This window comes from Xenopus laevis, chromosome 8S, assembly GCF_017654675.1.
Source record: "Xenopus laevis strain J_2021 chromosome 8S, Xenopus_laevis_v10.1, whole genome shotgun sequence".
Classification (NCBI taxonomy): Eukaryota; Metazoa; Chordata; class Amphibia; order Anura; family Pipidae; genus Xenopus; species Xenopus laevis.
The window spans coordinates 86,037,890-86,056,844 of NC_054386.1; the positions used below are offsets into that span (position 1 = coordinate 86,037,890).

The 18,955-nt window shown below is 40.3% G+C and overlaps 1 protein-coding gene across 1 annotated transcript; it reads left to right on the forward strand.

Moving 5' to 3' along the window:
* Positions 1-935: 935 nt before the first annotated feature.
* Positions 936-16,929, forward strand: tspan15.S (tetraspanin 15 S homeolog). The gene is made up of 8 exons (XM_018233355.2): positions 936-1,354; positions 7,039-7,224; positions 7,829-7,903; positions 9,269-9,364; positions 10,396-10,512; positions 12,435-12,482; positions 13,666-13,782; positions 16,479-16,929. The coding sequence occupies exons 1-8, from the start codon at positions 1,268-1,270 to the stop codon at positions 16,644-16,646; spliced, it is 894 nt and encodes a 297-aa protein (XP_018088844.1). The 5' UTR covers positions 936-1,267; the 3' UTR covers positions 16,647-16,929.
* Positions 16,930-18,955: the final 2,026 nt, after the last annotated feature.

The following is an 18,955-nucleotide window of genomic DNA, read 5'->3' on the forward strand; positions in this document are numbered from 1 at the left end:
GTTAGGAAATGTAGGGGGAAGCCAGGTACCCTAAAAAAAATTTACAAACTTTTGCAGCCTATCACCCTGTAAAAATTAAGAGACGCTAGCGTTTTTTGGGACAAAAACAAAATTTCAAGTAAGTCCTATCTACTCCATTGCACTTCGCCTGGTCTGAGGTGGCGAAGGCAAGTCTGGTGATAGAGGTAACGTTCAGTAAAATCCAAAACGTAGTGAAATTGCGTAGTTGCCAGCGACCGTTAGTAAATCAGCGATATGCTGAAATGACGTCATTCTGGCGAATTCTTGCCAGCGTTTTGGCCATACACGGGCTGATAAAAGCTGCCGACAGACCGTGTGGGCAGTTTATTGGCCCGTGTATGGGGCCCACCGACGGGCTTCACAGATCGAGATCTGGCCGAAAGCCGGCCAGATCTCGATCGGATGGGACAGAAAATCCTGTCGGATCGCGGCCGCATCTGTTCGTTGATGCGGTCCCGCGATCCGACCGCCAGTTAAGGCATCGTTAGGATCCGATCGTTGGGCCCTAGGGCCCACGATTGGATCAGCCCGATATTGCCCACCTCAAGGTGGGCATATCGGAGGGAGATCCGCTCATTTGGCGACATTGCCAAACGAGCGGATCTCTCAGTGTATGGCCACCTTTAGCCACTTCGTTTTTTTAGTAAATTTGCCCCATAGAGTCTCAAAATTAACCGAAAATGAACATTGGTTCAGGTCAAATGTTTTCCTGATGTTCAGGCGGCTAGCAGGCTTTTTTGTGGAGGGGTGCAGGGGTCCCTGGTGGAACAAGCAAGGAAAGTGTCACTGTCACACAGACACCACAACACGTGAGTACAACCGACAAACTGCCAGACCAATAATATGCCTGACTGGCCATGGAATGAAGTAAACCGCACGTCACACAGCTGACAGTTGTACACACACAAAACAAGTCTGGTCAGGCAGGGAAACTTCCCGGATTAGCACTAAACTGCCTAATAAACCTCAGGGCACTGGCTCCTCTCACTTCGGGCAGGTCGTGCCATAAAGGCAGTTGGGCTACCGGGATTCACTTCTTGGCTAATCGCTGGGCAGCACCTCCCGCTGTCATCCAGTCCGGTCTCTTCTAATCCCGCCCCTTGCACCTGACCTGTTGTACGCAACACCGCGCCCTCCCATATTAGAGCTTTGCGCTCTCACCGTTTTTGCAACTGTCAGTTCTCCTTCCCACAGCAGCATCTGCTGCCCACCAGTCCTACCAGCTCCTGCCCAGCCGCCTGTACACATGGATGCCTCAGAGGTGCGCTACTGCTCCCGCCTCAACTACCTCTGCCTTAAATTTGCCCTGGTTGTCTACTGCACCGTGTTCTGGGTAAGTGTTTATTAAGTAACTCATTATGTGCGCTTGCTTATTATCCTAGCTGTATTTAGCCTCCCGTCATTTATTGGTGAGCTGCTAATCTTTTGGGGGGTTGCCACTGTTTTATATCTGGAATTGCTTGCATGTTGCCTTTTTGATGTAAGTAACTATTTAGGGGAATAAATGACTAGTTAGGGGCAGGCAGTCTTGGTCAGACTGCTGCTACATGGGAAGGAATGTTCTGCAACCATTTAAACACCCTGTGTGCCATCTTCTGTGAAAAGATTTGATTTTACTATTACGCCCCAAAGTGTAACGCTGTCTGGGGGTAGATAAACTGCCAACTCGCTCTAAAGGGGCTGAATGGACAACTACAAGGTGTGAGGCCAATTGAAGTTGAGCGTGCCCATTATCATATATGAACTTGACTAGGGGCCCCCAAGTAAAGTGTAGTTGTCACTCACCACATTAAAGGAGAAGGAAAGGTTTTGTGCACTTGGGGGTGCCAAATGTTAGGCACTCCCAAGTGATTGTATTGACTTACCTGAACCCCAGGCTCCTGTCAGCAGAAAACTACACCGGCCCAGGGTTATTCCAGTGATCACCACGGAGCGATCCTCTTCCGTCTTCCGGCTGCGCATGCACAGTGGAACGAAAAGCCAAACCTTAACTAAAAAAGTCAGATATTTCGTTCAACTGCACATGCGTTTGCCCCGGGAAATTTGAAGAAAGAAGAAGCTGGAAGTCGATTGTTCTGTGGTGCTCACTGGCTTCATTCTGCCAATAGGAGCACCAGCCCGGGGTTTCAGGTTAGTCAATACAATCACTTGGGAGAGCCTAACATTTGGCACCCCCATGTGCACAAAGCCTTTCCTTCTCCTTTAAAGGGGAAGGAAACCTCGTCGGCGATAACCCCCCTCCCCCCTCCCGTGTATTGTCCCCCCTCCCTCCTCCCCCCTGGCCTACCCGTCCCGCTGGGCAAATGCCCCTAACTTGTTACTTACCCTTCTGCGCAGGTCCAGTCCAGGGAGTTCACAGGCGACATCTTCTTCCACGCGATCTTCTTCCTGCTTTGACCGGCGCATGCGCAGTAGGATCGTTTCGCCGGTACGATCTACTGCGCATGCGCGTGACTTTTGGCAAATGCGCAGTAGATCCGTACCGGCGAACCGATCCTACTGCGCATGCGCCAAAACGCCGGTCAAAGGAGGAAGAAGATCGCGTGGAAGAAGATGTCGCCTGTGAACTCCCTGGACTGGACCTGCGCAGAAGGGTAAGTAACAAGTTAGGGGCATTTGCCCAGCGGGAGGGGTAGGCCAGGGGGGAGGAGGGAGGGGGGGCAATACACGGGAGGGGGGAGGGGGGTTAGCGCCGACGAGGTTTCCTTCCCCTTTAAGGAAGTGGCCCAGGTGCACCACCCTGAACCCTCGGCACAGGGAGTGGACAAACCGAAAAATTCAGTGGAGCAGGCACTCAGAATATAGGCAATCTTCCACCAGGTTGTTGAAGCAAAGTAAAAAGGATTTATTGTGTCCACAGCCTTACGCATTTCGTGTTACAAACACTTCGTCAACTTTGCTTCGACAACCTGATGGAAGATTCTGAGTGCCTGCTCCATTGAATTTTTCATTATCCTATAATTATCCAAGGGCCAATTCGGTACTCGGCCAACAGGATAATCAAACCTGCCCAATAGACATCTGGACGATTTTTGGTCAACTGTCAGTCAGGTGAGCAAATCAGAGGGCCCCATACACAGGCAGAAAAACTGAAGGGCCTGAGATTCATTTAATACACTTACATAAGAGAGGAGGAATCTTAATTATTTAAACACTGAACTGGCTAGACCTGTTCTTGGTGATTGTAGAGTATATACATGGGCGTAAAAGGCTGTGTGCAACTTGTTTAAAACTATTGCTCATATCTGAACCCACATCGCTGCAAATTATCAAGCAGAAAATGAGGTTGCCCTGTAATATAAGCTGATGCTACAAGGCTGCAAATTCGCGTCTGCCGAATAAATTTGCTACCGGAAACTAAAGAATTTGTTTATTTAATGAATGAAACAAGTAAACTGGAATTTTATACTGCAAAGAACAACCAGTCTTTACATAAATATCATGATCAATGGCTACCTTGGAACACTAGTATTTAATCAGATTGCCTCTGGGTGCCCTGCTAAACTTAATGTGCTGTTAGGCTGACTACTTGTATTTTTTTTACGTTAAACATTCTGTTTGCTTTATTTTAAATATGATATACTCAACTACTTTAGTATGACAGCCAGGCAATTGGGTCGGTACCTATACGTTTTGCCTTAGTGATTTTTTTTTTCCTGTTCTGTGTTCTTTTCTCTTTTCCTTTTATTCTTTCTTCTGTTTCTCTTTGGATAATTAAAGGGATCCTGTCATCAGAAAACATGTTTTTTTTCAAAATGAATCAGTTAATAGTGCTACTCCAGCAGAATTCTGCACTGAAATCAATTTCTCAAAAGAGCAAACAGATTTTTTTATATTCAATTTTGAAATCTGACATGGGGCTAGGCATTTTGTCAATTTCCCAGCTGCCCCTGGTCATGTGACTTGTGCCTGCACTTTAGGAGAGAAATGCTTTCTGGCAGGCTGCTGTTTTTCCTTCTCAATGTAACTGAATGTGTCTCAGTGAGACATGGGTTTTTACTATTGAGTGCTGTTCTTAGATCTACCAGGTAGCTGTTATCTTGTGTTAGGGAGCTGTTATCTGGTTACCTTCCCATTGTTCTTTTGTTTGGCTGCTGGGGGGGGGAAAGGGAGGGGGGGGTCGATATCACTCCAACTTGCAGTACAGCAGTAAAGAGTGATTGAAGTTTATCAGAGCACAAGTCACATGACTTGGGGCAGCTGGGAAATTGACAAAATGTCTAGCCCCATGTCAGATTTCAAAATTGAATATAAAATAATCTGTTTGCTCTTTTGAGCAATGGATTTCAGTGCAGAATTCTGCTGGAGCAGCACTATTAACTGATTCATTTTGAAAAAAAATGTTTTTTTCCCATGACAGTATCCCTTTAATGTTAAATGACTTTGAATAATATATACTATTCTATATAATGTATGAGAAAAACAAATGTACAAAGGATAACAATAGTGATGTGATGGGCGAATTTGCGCCGTTTCGCTTCGCCGAAAAATTCGCGAATTTCGCGCGAAATTCGCGAAACGGCGAAAAATTCGCGAAACGGCGCCGGCGGCTCGTTTTTGACGCCGGCGCCCGTTTTTGACGCCGGCGCCCGTTTTTGACGCCGAATTTTTTCCGCGAATTTTCGCGGGAGTTTCGCAAATTTATTCGCTGGCGGCGAATCGCGCAAATTCGCCGCGAATTCGCGCCTGGCGAATAAATTCGCCCATCACTAGTGATGGGTGAATTTGGGGCGTTTGGCTTTGCCGAAAATTGTGAATTTCCCACGAAATTCGCGAAACGGTGAAAAATTCGCAAAAGGACTCTGGTGTCACGTTGTTGACGCCGGCGTCCAATTTTTTTGACGCCGTTGAATCATCGCGGCGGTTTCGTGAATCGCGTGAATTTGCCACAAATTCGCACCTGGCGAATAAATTCGCCCATAACTAGATAACAATGCTTTTTTGAGCTGTACTATGTTTTCACCAGATGTCTTATTTGACTTTATATGTATGTACCAATCATCCTAAGTCAATAAAAAATTTTAATAACAAAAAAGTAAATTACAGCGCTACCTGTATTTTAAAAAGTATCCCAACATTATTCAGATGGTCTTGGTCTTTAGATATCGACTCATACAACTTGCTTATCAGTGCCCGTACTATATAGCACCATTAGATTTTTCATCAGTTGTGACTCATCATGAAATATATACACCCTGTTGTTTGCTATCATTTACCCTGTTGAATTACTATTAGCTTTTCACTGTAACTAAGCAGTATAGTGGGATAAGAAGTTTTGCTACAGTCTAACATTTAGGTTTTATCACTTAGATTGTTAGCTCTATGGGGCAGGGATTTCTTCCTAACGTGTCTTTTTACCACATGGTCTATTTATACTTATTTTTTTTATGTTGTCTTCCCCGTGTGTACTTTTCTATCTTGCAAAATAGCACAGCACTGCATATCCTAGTAACACTTTATAAATAAAGTTATACATACATAGGGGCAGATTTATCAAGGGTTTTATTTCAATAAAAAAGAAATTCGAATAAAAAAAGACCAACCGACATTAAATTTATTAAAAAAAAAATCTAAGGTTTTTAGATTTAGAAGTAATAGCGCATTCGATCGAATTCGAACTGAAGCTTTTTTTTAAAAAAAGCTTAGATTTTTCAAAGTCCACCAATTGACTCCATATGGGTTCTAGGAGGTCCCCCATAGGCTAAAACAGCAATTTGGCAGGTTGTAGAGATGGTGAATGGTCGAAGTCAAATTTCTAAATAGACAGTACATGATAAATTTAGAATTTGAACTATTGAAATTTTTTTCATTCGAATTTTCACTTCGAACCTTGATAAATCTGCCCAATACTGTACATAATTAGTGATGGGCGAATTTGGAGCTTTTTGCTTCGCCATAAAATTCACGAAACGGCAAAAATTTCGCAAAAATTTGCCGGCGTCAAAAAAAATGGATGCCAGTGTCAAAAATGGACACCGGCGTCCATTCTTTTTTTTGACGCTGGCGAATTTTTTCGGCGGTTTTGCGAATTTATTCGCCGGCGGCCAATTGCGGAAATATATATATATATATATATATATATATATATATATATATATATATATATATATATATATATATATATATATATATATAGGCACACATATTTTTGCACATGTGTTTTTCCAACCAAAAGTTGGGGGGGGTAACAGTAGTTTTTTTTTGTTTTTTTTAAATTGCCCCCTGGCAGCACTAGGCCACACGCACCAGGATGTAACTCCCAGTAAGAGCCGCCATGTTGGGGCACACGTATTTACATAATTAGCGAGTGCCACAACTTGCTCATTATGCACAAGGGGGCAATTTAAAAAAAAAATGATCCCCAACTGGAGTGTAGGCTATATTAGCCTGCATCTTTAGTTGGGGGTAATATTTTTGCCCAACAGGTGCCCTTTAATATTCATGATTACCCCAGCTTATCTCCAGTGCTGAATGTGCTTTAAGCTGGCCATAGACGCAAAGATCCGATTGTACCAATCATCGTACGATCGGACTTCCCCAACTCCCGACCTCCCACTAACCATTCCGATCAAAGTCTCACCAGTCAGATAAAATAAAGTAGAAAAGAACAGATCAGCCGATGTTCTGCCCCTGACAGCAATCGTACGATATCTATGTCCAACCAAAGCTGGTGACAGTCTTCCTCTGAAAATCGTATGATCGGCAATACATGCAGAGATATTATCGGCAGCCAACAGAAATCTTTTAACCTGTCCGATCGACCAAACGACCGATCTCCGAAAAGTCGGGACTCTCCACACACGGTCAGAAAATCGTACGAATCCTCGATTCGTACGATCGGATCTTTGCGTCTATGGCCAGCTTTACTGTCAGATTTTCACATTCTCATGATACCAATTTATATTTTGACATCAGGAGTGTTTGCCTGTATTTGGCACTCTGGGAAGCAGCATGTTTAGTCTGGTAACTGTTTTGCTTTAGTAAAATACTTTTACCTCCTTCTCTTTTTTTACACAGCTTATAGGGGCATTTGTTCTGGTCGTTGGTATTTATGCTGAGGTGGAGAGACAAAGGTTCAGGACTCTGCATGGGATCTTCCTAGCTCCATCTATTATCCTCATCCTCCTGGGGGTGGTCATGTTTGTGGTATCGTTTATTGGTGTCCTGGCCTCCCTCCGTGATAACCTGTGCCTGCTGAAGGTGGTAAGAGACACATAGAAGCAACAATGTTGAAAGAAGAAGAGGTGTAAATGAAGAGGAAGTCACAGGGTAAAGAATATGCAGTATAGGAGGGTCTTCGTCAGAGATTAATAAATAAGTCAGGGTTAATAGTGAGGGAAGCAATGCAGGCAGACAATTCCAGGGCACAAATAGTGGAGAAATGGCATGTGGAAAGAAATGCTATTTAAAGAGACACTTGCAATATGGAAGCTAAGAATTCAGCTGAGGTATAATTGGGTGTGGCGAGTATACTGTAAGAAAAATCCCTGTTTATTAGGCTTGGGCGAATTTGAACCGTTTTGTTTCACCAAAAATTCGCCGCTAGCGAAATGTCACCAACACCCATTAAAATATTTTGCCGCGCGACGCCATCCAAGTCTATGGGTGTCATTTTCGCGTCGAAACAAGCCGAAAAAATTTGCCCATCCCTACTGCTTATGTCTTTGACATATACAATATGAGGGATTTACATTTTTTTGTAAGTATATGCTGAAAAGTTATTCCCCATTTCTGCTGAATTCCACAAAACGATCCCAACTACTCATTATCCTACTGTTAATTTGACCTGTTTGATCTGTAACTGCAGTTCATGTACACCCTGAGTGTCTGCTTGATGTTGGAACTTATTGGAGGAATCATCGCTCTGATCTTCAGGCACCAGGTGAGGTTAGTTCAACCCCATCCCTTCTTGCCATGTTAAGATTTAATGGCACCTTTTTGTCTTCTCTAGCTTTGTGCTTTTATTTGGAAAAAACGTTTTGGTACCTTGCAGGTCAAGCCTTGTGAAAAAGTCATATTCCAAACTTTATAATCTTTTAGTCTACCAAATACATATCAAAGCATATTTTGCACCCTATATGTTTCTCACAGGTGTAGGATCTGTTATCCGGAAACCCATTATCCAGAAAGCTGTGGATTATGGGAAGACCATCTCCCATAGACTCCATTTTAATAAAATAATTCCAAGTTTTAAAAACGACTTACTTTTTCTCGGTAATAATAAGGACAGAGACACACACTTAGATTCGGGGAGATTATAAATCGTCTCTTCTTCGGGCGACTATTGTTCCCGAAATGCCTCCCGCACTTTGTTTTCCGAAGTTTCCTCGTAGGGAAAGTTCGGGCGACTTTGGAAAATGAAACGTACCAATTGCCATCCCCCCGACGATTTACATTCTGGTCGCTGGGAGGCAGTTCGCCCGAAGAAGAGGAGACTTGTCTCTGGACGACTAATCTCCCCGAATCTAAGCGTGTGTCTCTGCCCTTAAACAGTACCTTGTACGTGATACAAACAAAGATATAATTCATCCTTAATGATGGCAAAACAATCCTACTGGGTTTAATATTTACATGGTATTTTAGTAGACTTAAAGGGGTTGTTCACCTTTAATTAATTTTAGTATGATGTAGGGAGTGATATTCTGAGACTGGAAGCTGGAAAGAGTCAGAAGAAGAAGGCAAATAAATAAAAAAAAATAATGAAAACCAAATGAAAATTTGCTTAGAATTGGCCGTTCTGTAACATACTAAAAGTTTCTTAAAAGTGAACCACCCCTTTAAGGTATGGAGACCTAAATTACAGAAAGATCCCTTATACGGAAAACCCCAGATCCCTTGCTAACAAAGCATACATATTCACTGTTGTTACTCTTGTTGAATTTCCAGAAAGTTATCCTTTTATTTATTTATTTATTTATTTATTTACCGGTATTTATTTTTTTTTAATAGACCCTGGATCTTCTCAACAGTAACATTGGGAGGGGAATCCGGAAAAAAAAAAAATATAAAAACTAAATGAAAAGTTGCTTAGAATTGGCCGTACTTTAACATACTAAAAGTTTACTTAAAAGTGAACAACCCTTTAAGGTATGGAGATCTAAATTACAGAAAGATCCCTTATCCGGAAAACCCCAGATCCCTTGCTAACAAAGCATACATATCCACTGTTGTTACTCTTGTTGAATTTCCAGAAAGTTATCCTTTTATTTATTTATTTACCGGTATTTTTTTTTTTTTTTTTTAATAGACCATGGATCTTCTCAACAGTAACATTAGGAGGGGAATCCGGAATTATTACGACGATCTTGACTTCAAAAACATAATGGACTACGCTCAAAAACAGGTGAGCCTACAGTAATGTGTATGGATCCACAACAAAGGTGCATTATAATAGTGTCGTGAGCACATAGAAACATACTTTGTACAATTTGCAGAGAAAAGCTAAACTTTTGGTATAATTGGCATTTGAGGTGCATGTACATAGAATAAAACAGGTATTTTAGGTGGCTGATTTGTTTTACAATATAGAACTATATTATTCCATCATTGTGAAGCATTTTTATTCCTTCTTTTTTTAGTTTTTTTTTACTAAAGCCGAATGCAAAAATCACGAAAAATTTGTGGTTTTTCTTTTTTTTTTATAAAATCAGACTTTTAAAAAAGTGTATTAAACCCCCGAGGATGGAAAATTCTGAATTAATAAATTCAGCATATCAGACCTATCGAGGTTGCATTTAAGTCAATGGGAGTAGTCCCATTCATTTTTTGATGTGCGCTCTGAGTTTTCGGGTAAAAAATCCAAGAAATCTGAGGTTTTTTTTTTAGTGAAAAATCCGAAAAAATCTAAGAAAATTAAAAAAAAAATTCCAGCAGAAAATATTGAGATAAATTTAAAACTAAATAACCCCCTTAGTATTCTTCTATTTATGCTTATACAGTACAGGCATAGGATCCCTTATCCAGAAACCCGATTACAGAAAGCTCCGAATAACGGAATGGCTGTCTCCCATAGACTCCATTTTATCCAAATAATCCAATTTTTTTTCTCTGTAATAATAATACAGTACCTTGTACTTGATCCCAACTAAGATATAATTAATCCTTATTGAAAGCAGAACCAGCCTATTGGGTTTATTTATTGTTTAAATGAATTTCTTAAGGCATGAAGACCCAAATTACGGAAAGATCCGTTATCTGGAAACCCCCAGGTCCCGAGCAGGTCCCATACCTGTACTATTAAATATAGTATTTTATAATAAATCTAGTGCTGCTGCCCTCTGTCAGGTTTGATCCATAGCATTGTGCTTTACATGAGTATTGTGTTAATTATATGTTCCTGTTAATCTGTACATGGTCCCTTCCTGTTTACTCTAGTTCAGATGTTGCGGCGGAAAAGACTACTTAGACTGGAAACAGAATGAATACCATGAGTGCTCTGCCCCTGGACCCCTTGCCTGCGGAGTTCCTTATACCTGCTGTATCCACAACAAGGTTAGTTTGAATTCTTTTGGGAAGAGGTAGAACATAGTTCTGTATAAAAGGGGCCTTCACCCCAAAAACTATTTTTGCATAGTGAAAGAAAATATATAATTCTAACCAACTTTCTATTATACCATCGTTTAAAAGTTGCAGTGGTTTAATGGTTATTGTAGATGTAATTACAACTGAAAGCAATATTGTTTGCCTTTCTGTCCTAGACTGTCATTCCCGGTTCTGATTCTTTAGACAATACAGTAAAATTCAGTTTTTCTGGCTACTGCTACATTGTTTCAGGAGTTATAACCAGCAGTTCAGAAAATCTAGGCAAATGTTGCTTTCAATTGCTTTTCAGACGGTCCCTAACTGCTGAGCAGGGAAACAATCATACTTATGAACAGCAGGGGGAGCCCCCGCCTTACTTCCCAGCCATGCAGAGCTCAAGCAGCTTTGTTTGTTTCCCTTGGATTTTATTTTTTGCCTTTACATCCCCTTTACTGTTTCCAATTCCACCTGCAGGGACAAGGATCATGGAGCCAGATTTAATCAGATAAACTGGGATTCTATTTGGAGGATTATTTAGCTGCAGCCACTAGTTCTGTAGAGTTGGAGAAAGTTTGTATTAAACAATACAAAAACTATAAAATCCACATTAGATTACAACACAGGACCCAGTGCAGTCTGTATATTCTGATTATTAATCAGTCTTACTGTATCGGCTTCTGGCAGATATTATCTGACTTGTGCAGCACATACCACACTGAGCATGTGTCTTGGTCTTGCAAAGATGTATAACAAAGTTACAAGATGGTGACCCCCTGTGGCCAACTTTGAAAGCATAAATCATTTGTTTGATTAGGCCTGTGGTGCAGTAAGTTCATGTTTATATTTAGTATACAAAATACAGCATTTCTAGCCTTATTCTATTCTAGACTTTACTTCCCCTTTAAATATGTTTATTTTGGCATTTTGCTGAATATAAAAGCTACCCACTTTGTTAGAAGGACACTTTTAAGGAACAGTAACACCAAAAAATTTAATTGTTTTAAAGTAATGAAAATATAATGTACTGCTGCCCTGCGCTGGTAAAACTGATCTATTTGCTTCAGAACTACTACTGTAGTTCATATAAACAAGCTGCTGTGGAGCAATGACGGAAATTGAAAAACAGCTATATGGCACAGGTTAACTAATGGATAACAGATAACACCATTAGACAGACAGAGCTTATCTGCTATCTGCTGTGTAACCTGAGCCTTTTCTCCTTTGAATGGCTGCCCCCATTGCTACATAGCAGCTTATTTATATAAACAATAGTAGTGTTTCTGAAGCAAACACAGCAGTTTTACCAGTGCAGGGCAACAGTACATTATATTTTCATTACTTTAAAAAACTTTTATTTTTTGACGTTACTGTTCCTTTAAGCAGTTTTTTCAGTCTCTGCATGTATTTAGCTGAATGCAGGTTGTCTGCAAAAAAAGAGTTTGCATCTACTGTATAAGCAATGTGGACTGTAGTTAACAGGTTCTCCATTTGAGAATGAACCACTGAAATCAAGAAGAGCTCAACACAGTAACTAATTATCAAGAAGCAGGGGAATACTGTTTGTATTGAGTTATATGTTGCAATAGCATTGCAGATATATGCAGAATTATGGTATTAAGTACAGTAGCGTAACTAGAGGGGGGCGGCCCTGGTGCGTGACGCGCAGCCGGGCCCCGCCCCCCTCCATACCGCCGCATTTTCAGTGGCGTGTGGGCTGCCGGGGGGGCCTGAGGGGGTGCAGGCCCTGGCCCGCTCGAACCCCCTGCTCCCCCGGTAGTTCTGCCACTGATGTAAGTAGATAAAATATGGAAGCAAGTAAAATGCTCAATGCAAATTAAATAACTGTAGCTGTTTCCACCATGAATGTTTTATTGTCCTCTTCTCTTTTACAGACAGATTTAATGAACACCTTGTGCGGCTATAAAGCCATGAATCTTGATGTATGTATATAACTACTGGACAGGAGCTGTCTTTTTCTGTTTCTCCTGTGCTCTCTTCTCATGCAACTTCCTTCCCGTATCTTCTTAAGTGTATAAATGTTTATATATTTTTCCATCAGAGGCACAGCCAGTGTGAGATGCAGAATTTCTCGCTGCCCTTCAGTTAGAGGCAAATGTGTGCCAATAATTGTACCTGTCTGATTGTATTTCTTCAGGAGAGAGTTTTCTTTTGTTTCTTAGATAGATTGCTGCACTCTCTTCTTCTCTATGGCATTGTGGGTTATGTAATGAAAGTTGCAAAGTTTGATGCAGGTCTAATCCCGTATAGCAGCCAATCCACAGGGAGCATTTAATAGTCATCTGTTTAAAGCAAAACATTGTATTAGTTGCTATGGATAACTGCTCCTGGGTAAGCTTTTATTAAATAAGGAGTGTGTCTCTAATTTTATCACCAAGGGGCAGATGTATCAAGGGTTGAATTTCAAATTCATGGGAGTTTTTTAAGGCCGAGACACACGTGGAGACAAATCTCCTCTTCTTCGGGCGACTAATCTCCCCACACTGCCTTCCCGCCAGCTAGAATCTAAATCGCCAGCGGCACTCGGAGCGCTTCGTTTTCCGAATCTGATGCCTCACAAGGAAACTTTGCAAAACAAAGCGTTCTGAGTGCCACCACACGCTGATTTCAATTCTAGACAGCGGGAAGGCAGTTTGGAGAGATTAGTCGCCCGAAGAAGAGGTCTGCCCTTAAAACTCCCAAAAACTCCCATGAACTCGAAAATTCAATCAATCGAAATTTATTAAAAAAATAGAATTTTCGGAATGGGATCGACCCAAAATTCGATTCGAGTTTTAAAAACTCGCAACGAGTTTTTTTCCCCCAAAAAAACGCGAATGTCGGGAAGGCTGCAAACAACTCCAAATGGATCCCAGGACATCTTCTATTGACTGAAACAGCAAATCGGCAGCTTTTAGGTGGCAAATGGTCGAATTTGAGTTCTTAAAGGGCCAGTGTATTAATAATCTTAAAAATACTGAAATCGAATTTTAATAATTCCTTAGTCGAATTGTATAGTTTGGGCTATTAAAAAACTCGAAAATTCTAATTTTCATTTCGACCTTTGATAAATCTGCCCACAAGAGTCTGAGCCTCATGCATTTTTCTTTTTTTTCCCCCCCCCAGCGCCTGGATGCAATTAAGATTATTTATGTTCGTGGATGTACAGATGCAGTGATTATCTGGTTTCTAGATAATTACACTATCATTGCAGGTGTCCTGCTGGGTATCCTCTTCCCACAGGTGGGTGTTTGCCGGTTTAATTTATTTAAAATGTCCTACCGTGTCCGTTTCTCCCTATAGCATATAAATGAGCTCAGGGGGTACCATGCAATATGAAATAACAAAGTAGAGTGACTTATCCAGTACTCTTGGCCATGTTAAATGTGCTTATTCCGTTCTCTGCCAAAGGGTAATATTACACTTGTACCTGTTACCTGACAAGAAAGGGTCCCATATTTTTGAGGCGACATGTGCAGTGGTGGCACTGGCTCTAGATGTGTTCAATTGGAAGCAGGGGCTTAAAGGGGAACTATCAGGATAATGAAAATGTAATACTGAAATAAGGAACGTTCCAAATACAATCAATTAAAAATTCTGTACCGTTTCTGAAATAATCAAGTTTATCTTCATTATTCTTCTTTCAGCATTCTGTCTTCATTCAGGAGTTGGGTGTCAGATGAATGATCCAATATATCTTATAGGGGGGGCTCCTCTTGCCTAGAAGATGTATTAGAGCTCACTCTATTAAACTCACCAGACATCATGTCTCTCTACATGCAGAATTTGTGCAAAAGGCAGTTATTTTGTTAGACTTTGTTTGTACTGGAATCATTTATTTGAGTGAACTCTAATACATCTGCCAGGAAAGGCAGAAGACAGAATGAAGAGAAGCAGTTGCTGAGAGAGGGACAGTGAATATAAACTTGATTATTTCAGAAACAATGCAGAAATTTTAATTGCTTGTTTCTTATTTCAGCATGACGAAGCTTATATTAAATTTTCATTTTCGCGATAGTTCCCCTTTAACTACTGCGGTACTGTTGCACACCCTGCAGTTGCAGGGGTGGGGCAGGAATGTTGAGAGCAAAGTGAGGTCTAATTATTGAGCAATTTCAGTACATCTTGGTAGAATACGTCAACTTAAACCAATATTTTTGGGGCCCTAAATTGAATTTTATGTGGGACACAGTCACATCTAGTTACGCCAGTGTCCATGTACTCTTTAACAAACAAAAGTCACTGTGGCAATATAAGCAAAGCATTTTACTAGTGTAATATTACCATTAGTTTCTTTAGCTAATAAGTATATTCAGGGTGTCTGTGATATTTTACAACGTTTAGAGGGGAGTTCACAACAGTGTCTGTAAGTACAATGTTTTTAAAGTGTCAGTAGCCAAATTGTAAAAATGTTTTAAGCATGACAAATTAACAGAAGCTATCTTTATAGTTGTATGGATTTGTCTTAAAGGAGAAGGAACGTTGTTTCATACTTGGGGGTTCCTAATGTTAGGCACCCCCAAAAATGAATGTATTTACTTACCTGAAACTCCCGGGCTGGTGCTCCTATCAGCAGAAAACTGCACCGGCCCGGGGTTATTCCAGCGAGCACCACGGAGCGATCCTCTTCCGGCTTCTTCTTTCTTCAAATTTCCCGGGGCAGACGCATGCGCAGTAGAACATAATAGACGACTTTTTAGTTAAAGTTCGGCATGCGCAGCCACAAGAAGAAAAAAGAATCTGGAAGAAAATCGATCCGTGGTGTTCGCTGGAATAACCCCGGGCCGGTGCAGTTTTTTGCTGATGGGAGTACCTGCCTGGGGTTTCAGGTAAGTAAATACATTCACTTGGAGGTGCCTAACATTTGGTACCCCCAATTGTGAAACGACTTTCCTTCTCCTTTAATCCTGGAAAAATGAATACAAATGTTTTAAGCACGACAAATTACATTTATTCATATTGTATTCATGGTAAAAAAACTGTCATTATTGCTCTGCGAAAACATAAAGGAGTTGTTAGCCTTTGAGTTAAGTTTTAGTATGCGGTAGAGAGTGCTATTCTGAAACTATTTGCATTTGGTTTTTATTATTTGTGGCTTTTTTTTACTTATTTAGCTTTTTATTCAGCAGCTCTACAGTTTGCAATTTCAGCAGTCTGGTTGCTAGAGTCCCAATTACCCTAACCCAGTGATCCCCAACCAGTGGCTCGTGAGCAACATGTTGCTCCCCAACCCCTTGGATGTTGCTCTCAGTGTCCTCAAATCTGGTGCTTATTTTTGAATTTGTGACTTGGAGGCAAGTTTTGGTTGCATAAAACCTAGGTGTACTGCCAAATAGAGACTCCTGTGGGCTGCCAGTGCACCTATGGGACTATCAAATTGCTAATCACAGCTCTTATTTGGCATCCAGGAACTTTGTTATATGCTTGTTTTGCTTCCCAACTCTTTTTACATTTGAATGTGGCTCATGGATAAAAAAAAGTTTGGGGACCCCTGCCCTAACCTATCAACATTTTTCCTCAAACATTTTCTTTATGGTGGAAAAAAAGTCTGTTAAAAATGGTGTGGGTCAGAAAGGTCATACATATGACACAAAAATAGCTTTGCCAACTTTTTAATGACTTTTTTTTTAATACAACATTTTTATGAGGTCTTCCTTTACCAACATTTTTGTGAATCCTCCCTCCAAGTCTTCATGATTACATTCTTTCCGTTTGACAGTACGGAAAGACAGGCAACATGTGATTAAACAAAGGTTCAATTTGAATGGAGGTCTGACCTTCTTTCGTACAATAGTTACATTACAGTAATTAGTGGTTTGTGTTTGAACTGAAACGTATTTTTAGGTGTGCTTCCATATGTATGAGGTTTTTCACTCATCTTACAGTATATACACAAGTGTATGTCTAGTCTAACCATTTCCACTTGACTTCATTCCCAGTTCCTCGGTATCTTGCTCTGCCTTCTCTATATCACTCGTATTGAGGACATTATCAATGAGTGGGACAGTTCTGAAGTTCTCCTGGAAGGGGAATCCGTCAAACGTGAGATTGAATTTTCAAAAAAGGGCTGTTGCCGTTGCTACCCGGGTATGGAATCAACAGCTTGATGGTGCGTGAAATGGACCGTGCTAAGTCTACTTCTCCTACATAAACCGCTTTGTAACAGGACTTCGCTAACTACCACTAAAGTTGTAAAGTTTGTTTGGAAGCCTGTTGATATAGTAACAGTTATGATTATGATTAGGGCTAAAAACTAAATATTCCAGTGTCATTGCAACTTATGCGCTGTTGGAGAGACTATTGGTGCGGATGGACATAGGGGGTTATTTACTAAACTCTGAATGCAAAAATCACGAAAAATTTGTGATTTTTTTGTTATAAAATCAGACTTTGAAACATAAATTTTTTGGAATTTATTAAACCCTGAGGATGGAAAAGTCAGAATCTGAAAATCCGGCATCTCAGACATGTCAAGGTTGCATACAAGTCAATGGGAGAAGTCCCAATGATTTTTTGATGTGTGCTGGGTTTCGTGCAATACCTTCAGCGTTTTCGGGTGAAAATTCCAAAAAAAAAACCCTGTGAAATTCGTGTAAATAGAATGAAAAAATCCAAAAAAAAATCATGAAAATCGGATTTTTACCAGCAAATTTTCAGGAAAATGTAATAATAAATAAGTGTAAAATACCAGAGCAGATTTGATCGGAGTTTGTAGTAGAAAATATTTAGATAAATTCGGACTTTGATAAATAACCCCCTTAGTGTCCATTGTACAGAAGATACATTTTGCTTTATCTCAGCACTACCCATAATTTATTCCTGTGATCTAAGTAATGATTCTCTTTATAAGTCACATGAGTTTACACTTGGGCTTACCAATTGCATTGCACAAATGTAAATCTTTCTACTAATTTTGTCTTATTAATGGAAATAACTTTTTTTTCAGGTAGGCATTACCTGCATGGATTGCTCTTTAAGGAAATACTAATTATCTACAAGGGTTTATTAGTATGGAGCAAAACATTCTTATTTTATAGTAAAGGGGAAAACAGAGATATAATTGACCTTTGTCATTAAAGCAGTTAGCCAGCAGTAAAGCAGCTGCATACATTGCTCTCGGCTCCTCAAGTCTTAACCCTGTTTGGAACTGTTGCAATTGTCATATACACCCATTTGTGCATCGGCGCCTTGTCTCCAGCAGTTTCTTACCAGTAATGTACGGCTACCTTGCAGATCACATGAGCAAAATCTTGTGGTTTGCAGTTAAACAAATTAGAACAGTGTAACTGTACAATATGGTTTGTACTCAGGTTTCCAACAACCATTCTAAAATGCAGCTGTGCCTTAAAGGAGACATATAGGATAAATGAAAATACCCTAATTTTGTAGGCAATTATAAGTAATATATGGTGTTGCTTGTACATGGTGCTAAAAATTTATATTATATTTAAAAATAGCCCCTTTATTGGAGCTCCCTTTAGCTGTTCTCTGGCCCCTGTCTGTATTTCAAATGAGGAGTGGGCGTGTCCTAACGTCCCTGCCAGAAGCACAGTAGGCGGGGACAGCCAATCACAGGCCTGCAGTCACACAAGCAAAGAAAGGTTTCAGTTCCCTATCAGGTCCTGCTAGCTGCTGATTGGTTCCTGTCCTACAGTGCAGTGAGCTGAGTGTTGCCGGCTCCCCTGCACAGCCTGGGAATTCAAGGAGCAGGAAGTGGAAGAGAAGGGAGGGATTAATAGGGTTTTTGTAGAAATATTCAATAAATCAGCCTGAAACACTATTTTTTTAAGCAAAATTCTTCTATATGTAAATGAGTATAATGCACTGGTACGTTCTTGGTTTTTTTACCCAAAATGTCTCCTGTAAGCAGCACATATCCAAAAAAACTGTCAAATTCGGTTAGGGAGTTATTCAAATTAGATTTGAGTTTTTAAAAAAATTCTAATACGATTTTTGAGATTTATCCTACTCTAAGGCACTTAAAGAACTCAAATTAGACTATTCCCCACCTAAAACCTGCCGAATTGCTGTTTAAGTCAATGGGAGACATCCAGAGATCAGATTGGAGTTGTTTGCAGATTTCCTGACATTCGAGTTTTTTTCAGAGAACAAAACTCAGATGGAGTGTTTTAAATTCAAATTCAATTCAATTCCATTCAGGTAAATTCTATTCACCTTTTAAAAAAAGAATTGATAAATCTTGAATTTCGAGTTTATGGGAGTTTTAAAAATGAACTCACATAAATTCGACCCTTGATAAATGTGCCTCTTAAAGGGATTCTGTCATGATTTTTATGATGTCGTTTTTATTTCTAAATTACACTGTTTACACTGCAAATAATTCACTCTATAATATAAAATTTAATTTCTGAACCAGCAAGTGTATTTTTTTTTAGTTGTAATATTGGTGTGTAGG

Bases quoted from the DNA above. Each gene is read 5' to 3' on its own strand.
- tspan15.S (XM_018233355.2), top strand. From the start codon at position 1,268: ATGGATGCCTCAGAGGTGCGCTACTGCTCCCGCCTCAACTACCTCTGC. The intron at 9,365-10,395 runs GTGAGCCTACAG...TGTTTACTCTAG, and splicing joins TGGACTACGCTCAAAAACAG to TTCAGATGTTGCGGCGGAAA. The intron at 12,483-13,665 runs GTATGTATATAA...TCCCCCCCCCAG, and splicing joins ATAAAGCCATGAATCTTGAT to CGCCTGGATGCAATTAAGAT.